This window comes from Streptopelia decaocto (genome assembly GCF_964273445.1).
Source record: "Streptopelia decaocto genome assembly, chromosome: 5".
NCBI lineage: Eukaryota > Metazoa > Chordata > Aves > Columbiformes > Columbidae > Streptopelia > Streptopelia decaocto.
The window spans coordinates 6,721,919-6,734,901 of record NC_138659.1 but is presented as its reverse complement, the minus strand read 5'-3'; the positions used below and the strand labels follow the sequence as shown (position 1 = coordinate 6,734,901).

General features: G+C 45.2%; 1 protein-coding gene across 3 annotated transcripts in view; it reads right to left on the bottom strand.

Moving 5' to 3' along the window:
* Positions 1 to 12,297, bottom strand: part of RASAL2 (RAS protein activator like 2) — a 179,952-nt gene extending 167,655 nt beyond the window's left edge. For 2 of the 3 annotated variants that reach the window (XM_082053681.1, XM_082053682.1), the window contains exon 1: positions 12,043 to 12,297. In XM_082053681.1, the coding sequence (XP_081909807.1) occupies positions 12,043 to 12,211 (169 nt within the window). In that variant the 5' untranslated portion in view covers positions 12,212 to 12,297. The remainder of the gene's footprint in view (positions 1 to 12,042) is intronic. The other variant, XM_082053684.1, reaches the window with a different exon arrangement.
* Between the last annotated feature and the right edge of the window lie 686 nt (positions 12,298 to 12,983).

Here is a 12,983-nt window from a genome sequence, read left to right as displayed (position 1 = left end):
CACATTAACTGGTTTTTAAGTATCTCCACAAATAAGTAAGCACATACATCATGCCCCAGATACAAAGCAAAAGCACCACTAATTGAAGAGAGACAGAGCTAAACCTCAGACTGAATCACCAGTAGTGGAAATTACAGAAAAAAACCCACCAGGAGCAATGCAAAGGAAGAATATCCCCAGATTGAGTAAAAAGAGAAAGAACTGGGATGTTCCTGAAGTAATAAGCACATGACATGCTGCCGGCCCCTTGCAAGGACACGAGGCAAACACGATGCCCTTAGAGTCACAGGGCTGACCCATTCAGTCATGAGTAATGAGAGCTCCAAGGAAATAGAGGCATTTCCTTCCCTAATTCTCCAAACACCCACCTCCTGGGTCTCAGAATGATTAGCAACTCTTAGGGAGGAAAGTACCTAAGAGTCAGTGGCATCATCTATCCTGGGTGTAAGTGGAAGGCCACCCCATCAGTCAGGTCCAAGTTTTCATGTCCCAGTATTAAGAACTGGCTAGTAAGCTTCCAGCATTTCTCATGAAAGGCACTTCCTTTTGGAAAGGAATGAAAAAAGAAGACAACCTTAAAGCGATGAACACGAAGTAGGTCACCAAGAAGCCACATCAATAAAGCCTGGAAACAAAACAGGGAGGGATACTGTGTCAGCTACAAAAACGGGTGGTTATTAAAAATGGACATCAAAAGTACAGCTAGAATATTTCACCTGGTAAGCCATTTCATGGATGAAATATAAATACAGAGTGATACACTATAACTTTCCCTTTGTAAGTCGCCTGCAAAGCTGCTATAGTTTTAAACATAATTGCATGCTTTTTAGACCTAACTCAGGATAATCATTCTAAACTCCATCAACAACAACAGCAATCTTGACAGCAAAGATTTACACTATTGGATATCCACCCCCAAACACCCCCCTCTTGCCACAGTTTCAATTTAAGATTCAGCCCGAAGTTCTCTTGGAGCCATCTAGGTACAGATTGATCTGTCAGCAGATGTGAGGCTTGTGTTCTACAACTGGTTGGATACATCAGCCAGGAGATGCCATGGTCTGGACAGCATCTCGGGTGACCTCCTACCTGAGGTCACCAGCCTGAACGCACGGAAAACCATGGCCCATCAGTCCACTCTCATCTTTTCTTCCTAAAATGTTAGAGAAACGCCACAGCTAATGTAACCCACAATCACAGCAAGTTGTTTCTCAGCAAGGAAGAAGTAGGTTAATTTAATTCTTGACACCTGTTTATACACCACCTACCTATTCATATGGGAAACTACCTGAGCTCTCCTTAGAGCACCTGCTGTGTCCTGGGCTGGGCTGGTTTCAAACCCATTAGGAGAGAGACAGACCACTGCAAGGAAAACAGTTACTATCTCTTGGTAATAACACCTATTGCATTGCAGATTCTTCACATAAACAGGTCTTATTATATTTAAAAATATATATATATTTAAGTCAGAATATAGAACTAAGGAGATAGCCTCCTTCCACTTGCTTATGGATAATTTACAATTGCTCAATGGCTCATATCTGTAAAAACTATATATAACTGGCTGCCTTCTCCTTCCAAGCATCAGGTTAAAAGTGCTGCGAGTGCTATTAAACCCAAATTACAAACGTACAACTTGAGATGAATAAAGCCAGGATCCAGTAAACTTCGAGATACCAGGCTTCAGGTGAATGCTGCTCTTACATTAAACATACATTTCCCATTGATAGCCACACTGCATTTTCAGGGACTTTTCTATTTTTACCCTTTTCTATTTTTTAAACACAGAAAAAGCAATGTGTTCTGACAAAGAAACAGCAGGAAGCAAGTTCTGCCAGTATAAAGATTAATGCCTTTTCATAGCACTTATATGTTTAACTCTTATTACTGCATTCCTCTCATTTTTTTTTCCACCAAAGTTTCAGACACATTTACATTTTTAAAGCACAGGGCTAGAATAAAAAAAATACTTATTTCCTTCTTATTATCTTTCCTTTCTGCTATACATTCATCATTTTGGTGAAGAGAGGCTGTTTGCTTCACATTCCTGACTTCCCTAAAACACTTGACTTCTTCCATCTCTACAGCTTGTCCAGGCTGACCAAAAAAAAGAGGCTTTCTTCCTTAATTTGATGTAACGGTTATAATGATTTGTCGGTTATAAATTGAGAAATTAGCAACCACTGGAATCAAAACGAGGACAGCTGAGTTTGAAATGGTCTCTGTTCATGCTGCTCTGCCACTGCTTACAGAAAACTGACATAAACATTTATGGCAAGACCATAAAACAGTTTTGCTACCTTACTACATGGGATATAAAACTGATTACCTCCAAAGAGTTTAGGCTATTTGAAAACTTGAGTGAGCAAGGCCTTAGCTAATGGAAGGAGTTAAGGAAGGACCCCATGAAATCCATTCCACAGGGGGATCAATCACCCTACACCTCACCAACATCCCGAGCAAGTCACCCAATGAGCCTATGCCATCCAAAAGACAAATCTTCTTAAATCAGGCTTAAAAGGATGTTGATTTTTTAAATTATTATTACATTTATTATTAAATTATTATTATATCTTTAAACACCACACCTATTTCTGTTTTGGTGATACCACTCCATTCCTAATGATTTCTTATTTTCCAAGAGATCTATCAACTACCCACCATCCTGAACACAAAGATGGAAAATAATTTACAGAAATGTACATCAAAATAGCAAATACTCAGTATTATTTGATGAGGAAGTTTAATGATTTCCTAGCAAGTGTGAGCACATTGTGCTTCTGGTGCGTGATGTACGTGTCCCAGTATACTCAAGCAAGCTAGGAAACCCAGCAAAGGCAGCAGCTTGGCTGTACAGCCTGAGGTATAACCTCATCATGTAAATAAACGTTTTCAGGAAGTTTTTCATCTCTTTTTATAGTGCCTGCTCTGCTCTATACTCCTGCACATCAAGATAAAATACCTAAGATGGAAAACTACTATGGATCAGCCAATTCTCCTGGCAAAGCCAAGAAAATATAAAAGCGTTACCCAGTGGCACAGGGTCACAGAGCCCATGGAAAGGATGTCAGAGCTTCAGGTGGTTTAATAATTTCTCTATGGTTTTCCAGTCCCAATCTGAGATATGTTTTCCTCCCACATTCTACAGAGAAGAGTTACCTAGTTGGAAATAATGATGTAGTCAAACACCTGGTCCTGTCCACAAATTAAGAGAAGTTAATCAGTACCAGCTACCCAAACTCCTTCATACCAGCAGTCCAGCCTGCTATCTCTGTAATGAGACAAGTTTATGACATTTTGAAGGTCAACAAAACTATATCTTTGGGAAAAAAAAAAAACAAACAAAAAAAAGGAGTCAGCAGACATAACCACCTGAATGAAAGGTCTCCCTCTGAGAGCATCTTGCGCCACTGACCTGCAGATCTGACAGCTAATAGGAGATTTAAGAGGATTATTAATAGCCTCAAGAGGATCCAAGCAAAGTAGCAGGCTTAAAGGTATCCCAAATGCGAAGCAGCACAACTCAAAGTATGCAAGCAAAGCACTGTAGAGGTCTCGGGAGATCTGACTTCTGCTGCCAAGCTTCTTGTATGTCCTTGGACAAGTTATCTGACCTACTTGTGCCTCATTTCTTCACGTTCCCAGCTCACAGCAGCACTTTCCAATAAAACCATTAATGCTTTGGCCGCACTCGCATCACAAGGCGATGAATGGGCAAAGTCAGTGAAACTGATCCCTCTGTCTTCTACCCCAATGGGCAGCACGGGAATTGTTAATAAAGCCATCAGCATTTGCCATGACGAAATGGTACACAAAACTGAAGCAAAGCAATCATTTAATTCCTTAAAGAGATTCCAAGGCTGGATTCAGCCCTCCCAGCCACTGCCTGAAATCCCTGGCGCTACACGCTGTGCTGACTGGTGCAGCACCTGTAGCCTGTCCTGCTGAGACGGGTATCAGTGCACTAAAGTCAGCTAAATGAGGGTATGAATTACCTCCGCTTATCTCAAGCCAAGCCGCTGACTCAAGTAATGAGAAACCAAAAGGGGATGTGTTTCCTAAGAGGAAAAACACAGTTACACTGTTATATTCCATGAAGTCACTTTAAGCCCTTCCGTGAAGAACACCCCAAAAACTGGATATGACATACATTTCTAGGCTGTCCTAGTTACTCAGCCTAAACTCAGACACTGCTGTTTTAGCGTTGGGGAACATCAGACCTCCTGCAAGAGGGTATGAAGATATGAAGGGTGCAAGTTGTCTCAGGGCCACCCAGGGACAGCTCAAAGCCCTGCAGGTCCATGCTAAAAGCACGTCCTCCCTTTCCTTCTCACTCCCACCCCACTAAATACCTTGCAGCTGATGAAAATGATGAATCTAGAGGTGCTGCATGCAGGCAAGGCTAACCACTTCGCATCTGGTGAGATAACCCAGTGCTGGCCAACCCAAAAGTGCTCTGCTGGCCACCAGGCCTGTGCAAAGCCATTGCCAGGCAGAGACGGGGCAGTGCAGCTCCAAACCTGCATTCCTTGAGCATGAAGCTTTGTCTAGAACACTGCTAAATTGTCTTTTGCTCCTTCATGCCAAAAATAAAAAACCCTAAAAACAGTCCTCACACAAAACCTCTTCTCTCCAAGCCCTGGATCATGATGGTGGGCATCCAGTGTTTGTCATAGATGGATAAAATCTATGCTAAATATTGCTTCCTAATTAGTTTTTCCTTGTCAGAATCTTCATGTCAAAATCCAAGTTCTCATCTTCTTTTCCAATATCCTGCCTCCCAGTACCCTGCTTAATTTCCCTGGTACCCAGGGTACAGAAAGCTCTCTCAGAATTAATGCTACAGCATCTATGGTCTATCCAAAAGTCTATTCTATTTTTTGTTATGCCATCTAGATTGAGAAGGAGACCAAGGTGAAGAGGTTCTGCAGAATGAATCCTTTGGGCTGTTACACAAAAGCCTAACATTGGGAGGGGTTAAGTCTCAGAGATGGGTGATCATTTTTAGTCACAGGTTCCTAAACACTTCTCCTCCTCTCACCACAGCACTGATCTCCATATAATCCTCCTTCCACTTCCAAACACATTTGCCATTTTTCATCTTTGCTATTTCCTTTCTTCTCCGGTCCAAAGGGCAAGCAAAGCAGCCTCTGTCTGTAAAACACCTAGAGCATCTACAGCACAGGACTGTGTAAATAAAATGAATTATCTTAACACATAAAAAACCAGGGCATTTTCAATTAAAACCACTAATGTCCAAGAATGCAGACACAGCACTACAGGAGGGGAAAAGGTGCCTGCAAGTTTTAATCAAGCCAGAAACCAAGAGAGAAGCAGATGCATTCTTATGCAAATCGACACCAGACACATTGCACATCTGCTGAAATGGGTGTCGCTTTCCCACAGTTTGCAGAATTAATGTGTTTAACTAAGTGCCTGCCAGTGCTTGCAGTATAAGAGCTAATTTTTAATGGGGTATTCCCAGCTGTTAAAAAAAAAAAAAAATCCCTTTAGATAATAAGGGATCTAAATCCAGGACTTGGTTTTACATTTACTTAAGTGCAAAGACCCCCTTCTTCACCTCCAAGAGCTCATTACTTGCACCACTCCAACTTGCTCTATAATTAAAAATAATCCCAATTCTTGGAGAAGAGCCTTTCTACAGTTTAGTGACCTTTTGAAACCCCATTAAAGAGAATTAGCAAAGGTTATTCCCTCCTGATCACTTTCATAAAGGCTTTCAGAGATGAGGGGGTGTCAAAAAACACAAAGGACTCCATGAGAAGTTTACAAACCAAAGTGCAGTAAATTTTCTTTTCACTTGGTTACTTTCTTTGCAGACTCAAATTGTATCTCCATCATTACTATGTGCCTTTACAGAGGATTTCAAAAGAATTCAGAAGAGAACATAACTCTGTGACCTTGGAGCGAAGAAGGCGTATATGCCAGAAAACGCTGAAATCTCAGCTATTTTTTTAATAAAAATCTATAAATATGAGTTGAAAGGAACCCATGATCTCATAATAAGTCAATGGGTCACAGTTATGTTCCTCTTATCTTCTCTTTTTTTCCTATTGTTTAAAAATAGGAAACCGCACCACATGAAAATGTTCGGCCAGAGATAAATTGTGTGACTGAAATACAGGAGTCAGGAAAGTGGTGTTTTAAAATAATGTCATCCTCATTTTCCCCAGCACATTGTAGTATTGTTGATCCCTCCAAATATTTAAGTGACTTAATAAATTAGTAACCTAGGCAACATTTGCAACAACACAGCCAGCTGAAAGAACTCAGCTAAAAACTCCTTAAAAAAAAAATCCATTTAGTATAAGTTAATGTCAGTGTTCCTTGAAAAGAAGAAGGCAAACAGTTGTAATGTCAAAGGGCTAATGCTGCAATAAAATTGGGGAGTAAAGCAACCAAGAAGAAAACAGGCTATACCCAGCCCTCTTACACTCCAAATCACCACTGCAAACACACCAGAAAGTCAGCGGAGATTCAGTAGCTGCAGTAGCACAGAGGACCCACAATTCACACTTAACACGCTTGTAAGAATCCTGTGCAGTCAAACAGAGCTGTCAGACGAGCTGTCATACAGCAGGTGTGAGCGGATCACCTGTAAGAGCATCTTTTGATGTTCCCCGCTGCTGGCTGGCAAGGGAACGCCGTATCGCTGCCCACAGCACACTTGGCCTTTTTTCCATCTGTGGCAAATGTAGTCACTTAAAACCTCGCTTTTGATTAAACTCTGTCTTTTACAATGGGGCACCAGCTAGAAATCATTGTTATCTATCATCTTAACAAAATGAAAAGAAGCTTTATGCCTTCATTATTTAATGTTTGTAACTAATAGGCTGCAGCTGTACCTGAAGGCCATGATAAGGTCGGATATCACTACAGTAGGCATTGTCCAAAAAGACAGAAAATACCATTTCCTGGCCCAACAAGGTTTGCACCAACTTTCTAAGCGAGTTAAAAATAAGGCTATTGATCAGAAGAGAAAGAAACGCGCATGAACACTGACCTTCTCTGCTTTCCAACATGAGATACCTGCACAGAGGTGCCATGCAGCTCTTCAGCTCCCTGCCGGCTTCCCAAGACTCTCACCTGCACCTTCAGCTTATCTCACGTTAAGTCCTTCCTTACAGTAAATTACCTCCTACAACAAATCACAGCTCCGTACACACTCATAAATGCGGGAGTACACAAAATGTAGCCTATCTGCACTTATCTCAAGAAGGAGAAGAAAGCCCTCTATAGCTCTAACAGCTGTCCCTCAACTATCAGATCGCCTCACAACTGCCATTTGTTACAAAGCTTCTTTGTTGGGTTTTTTTTTTGGTATTAAAATCCACCCTTCCTACCTACCCTTTGTTATACAGCCTCCAGATGACTTTTTACCTGAGTTTCTGAAGATGAGCGATAAGGCTCAGCAGCGGGAAGGACGGTGTTTCAGGCGTCCTTCAGCAGCTCCTGTCCCACCGCAATGAAGATGCCGCCACCTGGTGGGATCTCCACCAGTTTGGGTGGGGATCGGGTCCGGGCGGACAAGTTTAGACCCCAGGGAGGGAAGGCTGACCCCTGGGAAGGGTTGTGGCTCACACTCACCATCTTCCCATGGACATCTCAGAAAAAGCTGGCTGGCAGCACAAGCGTGGCTGGGAGGAGAGGATTTGCTGACAATGACAAGATGCTGGTTCATTAGCAAAGCCTGTTGGTGCTCATCCAAAGAAATATAGTTTGGAAATGGGTAATCCTTGCACTTTTAGGTACAACTGCAAGCAACAGAGGTAGGTAGCAAGCTACCTACAAAGCCATAGCGAGGCAGGCTGTAAAGAACCAAAAAAGCCCGAGAACAGAGTTGGAGTCACTGATATAAAAGTTCAGCAAGGCAGACAATGGATTGCTGAAATGGGAAATTGGGGTTTTGGACTGAATTTCACATGATTCAGATGCTTCTCTTCAGTATTTGAGCCACTGCTGTTTTTTAAATCTCCACAGGACACTATGTGCATCGCTGTGGCTTCAGTCCTGAGAAAAGTCTAACGCTTTCAGAGGTCCAGTACTTAAAAGCCTGGAACTCAGGTCTGAGGCAGCCAGGAGACGTTTCTGTCTGGCTGCACGGGGTCTGGGGCTGTCTCTAGAGTCAGGGCCAGCAAAGCTCGGTCTGCAGATCAATACCCATGAAAAAGCACGGAGCGCTTCAAGCCTGTGTTTGAAGAGCCTTCCCTTTCTGCCAGGAGAAGCGGGGGCAGAGGCTGACTTGCAGTGAGGAATGGCTCCAGGCTGCCTGCCGGACTGGAGAACAAGGTGATGAAAACGTCCACGTCCCATCCCCACTTGAGTTTGTACAACTACTACCGGCTTTTTAGCACCACTGCTAAAAGAGAAAGACATTTCCTAGTCCCGATAAGGCCCCAGAGCAGCAATGTCCATTCACAGGATTAGCATTCAAGAAAGAACAGCCTCTTCCCTGTGCTATTTTCTACTTATTTCAGCAACTCCTATTTTGAAATCAATCCTTTTTAGCACAGGAGCATTTGCAGAGAGCTTAGAGCAGGCGCACCAGAAACTAACTCGACAGAAGTTTAAAACCTGTTTAGACACAGACTGTAAGTCAGGCAAAATCCGATTCTGTCCCCATCACACGCAACATTTAACACCAATGCTGCGATGCTGCGTGTATAATTCATTGCTCCAAAATCCATGGATGTTCAGTCAGCCACACCAGGCAATATAATTGCTCTGTTTTCACAGTTAGCACTGAGAATGCTGTAAATTCAGTTATTTCCCTGCGTCCTCCCTGCAAACTCTGTTTCAAAGAGCAAAGAAAAAGACCCTTAAACACTGGTGGATGCTTTCAAAAGTCAGTTATGCCTTTTACAGAGAAAGAAAAAATAAGTCATAGCATTAATCAGGCAGGTAATCTCTATCCTCTTACCCATTACACACATGCTATGAGCCTGAAATGAAGCCACCATCCAGAACACATGTTGATACATATTTTACAGAAACATTAGTTGTGTGTCAAAACTAGTTCTTGGAAACATCATCTAACAACACTCACATGATTTGTGTTTCACAAGCAATTAAACCTGTCACTCCGACAAGCAGATTTGCTGTTCCTGTTCACTATTCAAACATTGGGCTAGAGGAAACTGCTTACGTTACAAACTCTGTCCTTCTGAAAGGAAATGGTATTTCCATAGTTTGATAATGTCCTCACTAATTCAGTTAACCAGAAGCTGCCGAACCTCCAGAACACAGAATGAAAAAGCTACACTTGGAATACTGCAGCTGACGCAGGAAATGCAAAAATAGCCAGACTATGATTTAGATCTCGTAGTGAAGTCAGACAAGACCTCAGTGTCACACTGAAATCACATCCCAGACATTGCAAAGTCCCACTGTGCTCTCATCACTGTCATACTGCTGGCAAGCCACAGAGACCAGTAATGATGGTACTTTACTACTAAATTCTTTTCTCTTGTGCTTAAAAACTAAGTTTTACAGGCTCTGCAACCAGACCAGCTCCACTCATGCCAGTAATTACCTCCTTGGACAGAGCCGAAGTGAATGGCACACCAGTGCTGAACAAAGATGCACAGAAATAAACAGTTGTCTTTAAGCGGCTCCTTTACATCCAAATAAGTGTTTCCACTACTTAAGACACTTTTCAGACAGTCACCTTTCCTTTGGCACAACTCCCCAACGCAGAGGTCCATGTTTGTAAAGACAGGTGAAACTGAAATGCTATGACAACAAAAACCGAATTTCTTGCCATGCTAGAAAATGCTTACCCACTTTTCATGTCAGATATTCCTTCCCTCCCCCAGCCATTCATGGTGAAATAATTAGTGTTAGTGTTCTCATTGTTTATCAGACAATACTGACAATAAGGCTAAGCTTTCTGCTCCTGTTTTCTTTTGCTAAGCTGCTGTGGTTCCTCAGACAACTGTGCAAGGCTTTACTTTTAATCCTATAAATAACACTTGTCACTCATGGGTTTGTAACCCATATTTAGTTGTGCACAAACATGGCACTGTTTCAGCTTGATTCACTGTCCACAAACTTCTCCAGATGTGTTCACGCAAGCAAAAAGCGCTAACAAGCGGAGGAAATAAACAAATACTAGCTAATCCAATTGCAATTTCATAGGGAAGGAGAGAAGACACTAACACATCAGATTCTTTATGAGGGAGAGAGATAATGAGTGGTTTTTAAACACAGACGAGGAATAATTAGTTATTGTCCTTGGGCTACGAGATGTATTTTTACATGCTTGAAGTCCATACTGATTTTTATAGCCTGTGAGCTCGCTGCTTGATCACAGGGCATTTTTGCCCATTTATCTATACGTTAGTGTCAGGCTACAAACACATCACAACATATGAGTGACTTTATCAACAAGCAATGTTTTTCACTGCGGCTAATTTTGAAACCACATTCCTGCTTCCACTCATACAAGACATAACCTTGGGTAACAATCAGATAGGCTGGTGCCAGACATCCTCTTCTTAAGTACATTCTCATTTTACCTTTGGAAAGTATTCTAAACAAACAAACAATTTGAAGGCAATCTGCTTTTTACAGAGCTCCCCTTGACAATAGCAGATATTTTCTTTTTTAGAAGGCTGGGTTTTATAGTCTCAGCATTAGGCTGAGAGTAACAAAAGAAAGTCGACCAAGATTCGCAAGCACGACACAGAGGAAATCACTAAAAATCCCAAACTTCTATTACAATTAATTGCCCTAAGTATAACTTTGCTCATTGATGCACCAGACAGAAAGCAGACAGACAACCTCATCCCACTGCACCAGCTTTTCAAGCTTCCAAAATAAACACAAAAGGTCTTTGAATAGACTGTGCTCTGCAGAAAACCTGCAGCCTCATCTTCCTCATTTGATATGTGCCAAGGCGAATGCTGGTGGTACTCACAGTAATTAGCCGCCATCAGCCAAGAAATCCAGCAGAGTTCTTGTAGATAACTTATTTATGTCATCTTTGTGTTTCAGGAATAATGCAGCCAGTAACAGACCAATGATATGGGTAACAGAGAACATTTGCTTCTAGTTTTACAGGCCAGGGAAAACCTGGAGAATCTCTTTGGGATTCAGGGCAGGGGAGGAAGACAACAGAGAACCAGCAGCATGACAGGATCTGATCACAGAAACAGAATGTTAGGGATTGGAAGGGACCTCTGATGTGAAAGAGCACCAATAAAAGAAGGTGTTTTCACAGGTTCTCCATAATATGACACCACGGTAACATAGTAACTGGACACACCAACACCACAACTGCTGCCTTTTCAAGGGTGGACCATCAAATTTGTTACAGGAGGGAAAACAAGATACTGTCTGCAGCGATCTTCGCTCTGCAACGTGGGAGTAATTATCGTTAGATTACCAAGACAAACAAGAGGGAAAGACAAGGAGAAGATAAAAGAGAATTTCCACTATTTAGGTGCTGATCGGGAGATTAAGCCTCACTGCATTTCAGTTGGCAGCCTAAACAAACCAGAGCCCGGTCACATAAATCAAGCTAATTTTAAAAGGTTACATACCAGGGAGAGTTTGAGACAGCAGGGGAAACAACACCGGGTCCTGCAGGCTGGCCAGACCGCTGAAGATTTTAACATCCTTTTTATAAATAATAAAGGTGCCAATTTCACACACACACCGATAAGTCTGGGGCGAGCAGGACCCAGGATATCAGCACCTCCCAGGCCTTTAGTGTCTCATTAATACTAATTAGAGCCCTGCGCGTGCATCCGCATCCTGTACTTGACTCCCAGCGACACAAAAGGGTCTCGATGCGGGTCCCGCCCGGTACCATCGCCCGGGGATACCGGGGATGCGGAGCCCGGGCCGAGAACGCGGAGAGGGGTGTGGGGGGTAGGAAGACTCGAGGAACTGGGAGTTTTAGCAATGGGAGGGAGGGAAGGAGGAATAAAAAGTTCGGGCCGGGAAGTTTTCCGCCCCGCTCCCAACCTGCCGCCGGCAACGGGCCCCGGCCCTCCCGCCCGCCCGGCGCCCCCTCACCGTAGACGCGGACCCAGCCCTGCTGCTGGCACACCGACTCCAGCAGGACGCGGTCCAGCGAGCCGCCCGCCGCCGCCTCCAGCTCGTCCGAGCCCAGCTCCGGGTCCGCGAACGCCGCCTCCGCCGCCCAGGCCGCCGGCTCGCCCGCCGCTGCGGGGGGCGCCTCCATGCTGAGGGAAGCGGGGGGACGGACGAGCCACCGCCGCCGCCCGCGCTGCGCCCCGGCCGCGCTTCGCCTCAGAGCGCGCCGCGGCGCGGCTCCATCCCTCCCTCCTCCCCCTCCCTTCCCCGCCCCTCGGCCCCGCCGCCCCCCGCCCCCTGCGTCAGCGCCGGCGGAGGCGGCGGCCGCTGCCCGCCCGTTCCAGCGCCCGGCGGCGGCTCCTCCGCGCCCTCAGCCCGGGGCGGGCAGGCGCGAGCAGTGGCGAGCCGAGCGCCCGCGGCGGACGGGGCAGGCGGTGGACAGCGGGGCTCGGCCAGGCCCGAGTAATCGCCTGCCGAGGCGGCGAGCCAGGACCCCCTCCCGCTTTTGCCCTGAGGGAGATGGCGGGCGGCGCTGGGCGGCTCCGGCCCTTCCTCCCGGCCCCGCATCCCCACCCGCGCCCCCTCCGTGCCCAGAACCGCCTCGCCACGCGGGGCTCCTCGTTGTGGCCCCCGAGGGGTTTGTCCCGGCCGCCAGGGGGTTTTCCCCCCGGGTTCCCCCGCGGCAGGAGCCGGGGTGCCTGCCCGAGGGGCGGCTGCGAGCGGGGTTTGTGCCGTGGGAGAAGCGTCCCCCAAGAAGCAGAAACTCGGGGACAGCCGCTCTGGGGGTCCGTGGCACATGCGGCCCTTTCTCCGGCCTGCTGAGAACGTGGCAAGAGCGAGGCGGTGGTGGTTTTAGTCAGAAAAAGCACGGAATGGGGTTTCCCAGGTGCGGAGCTTTTGTCAGCGCTGCAGAGCGTTAA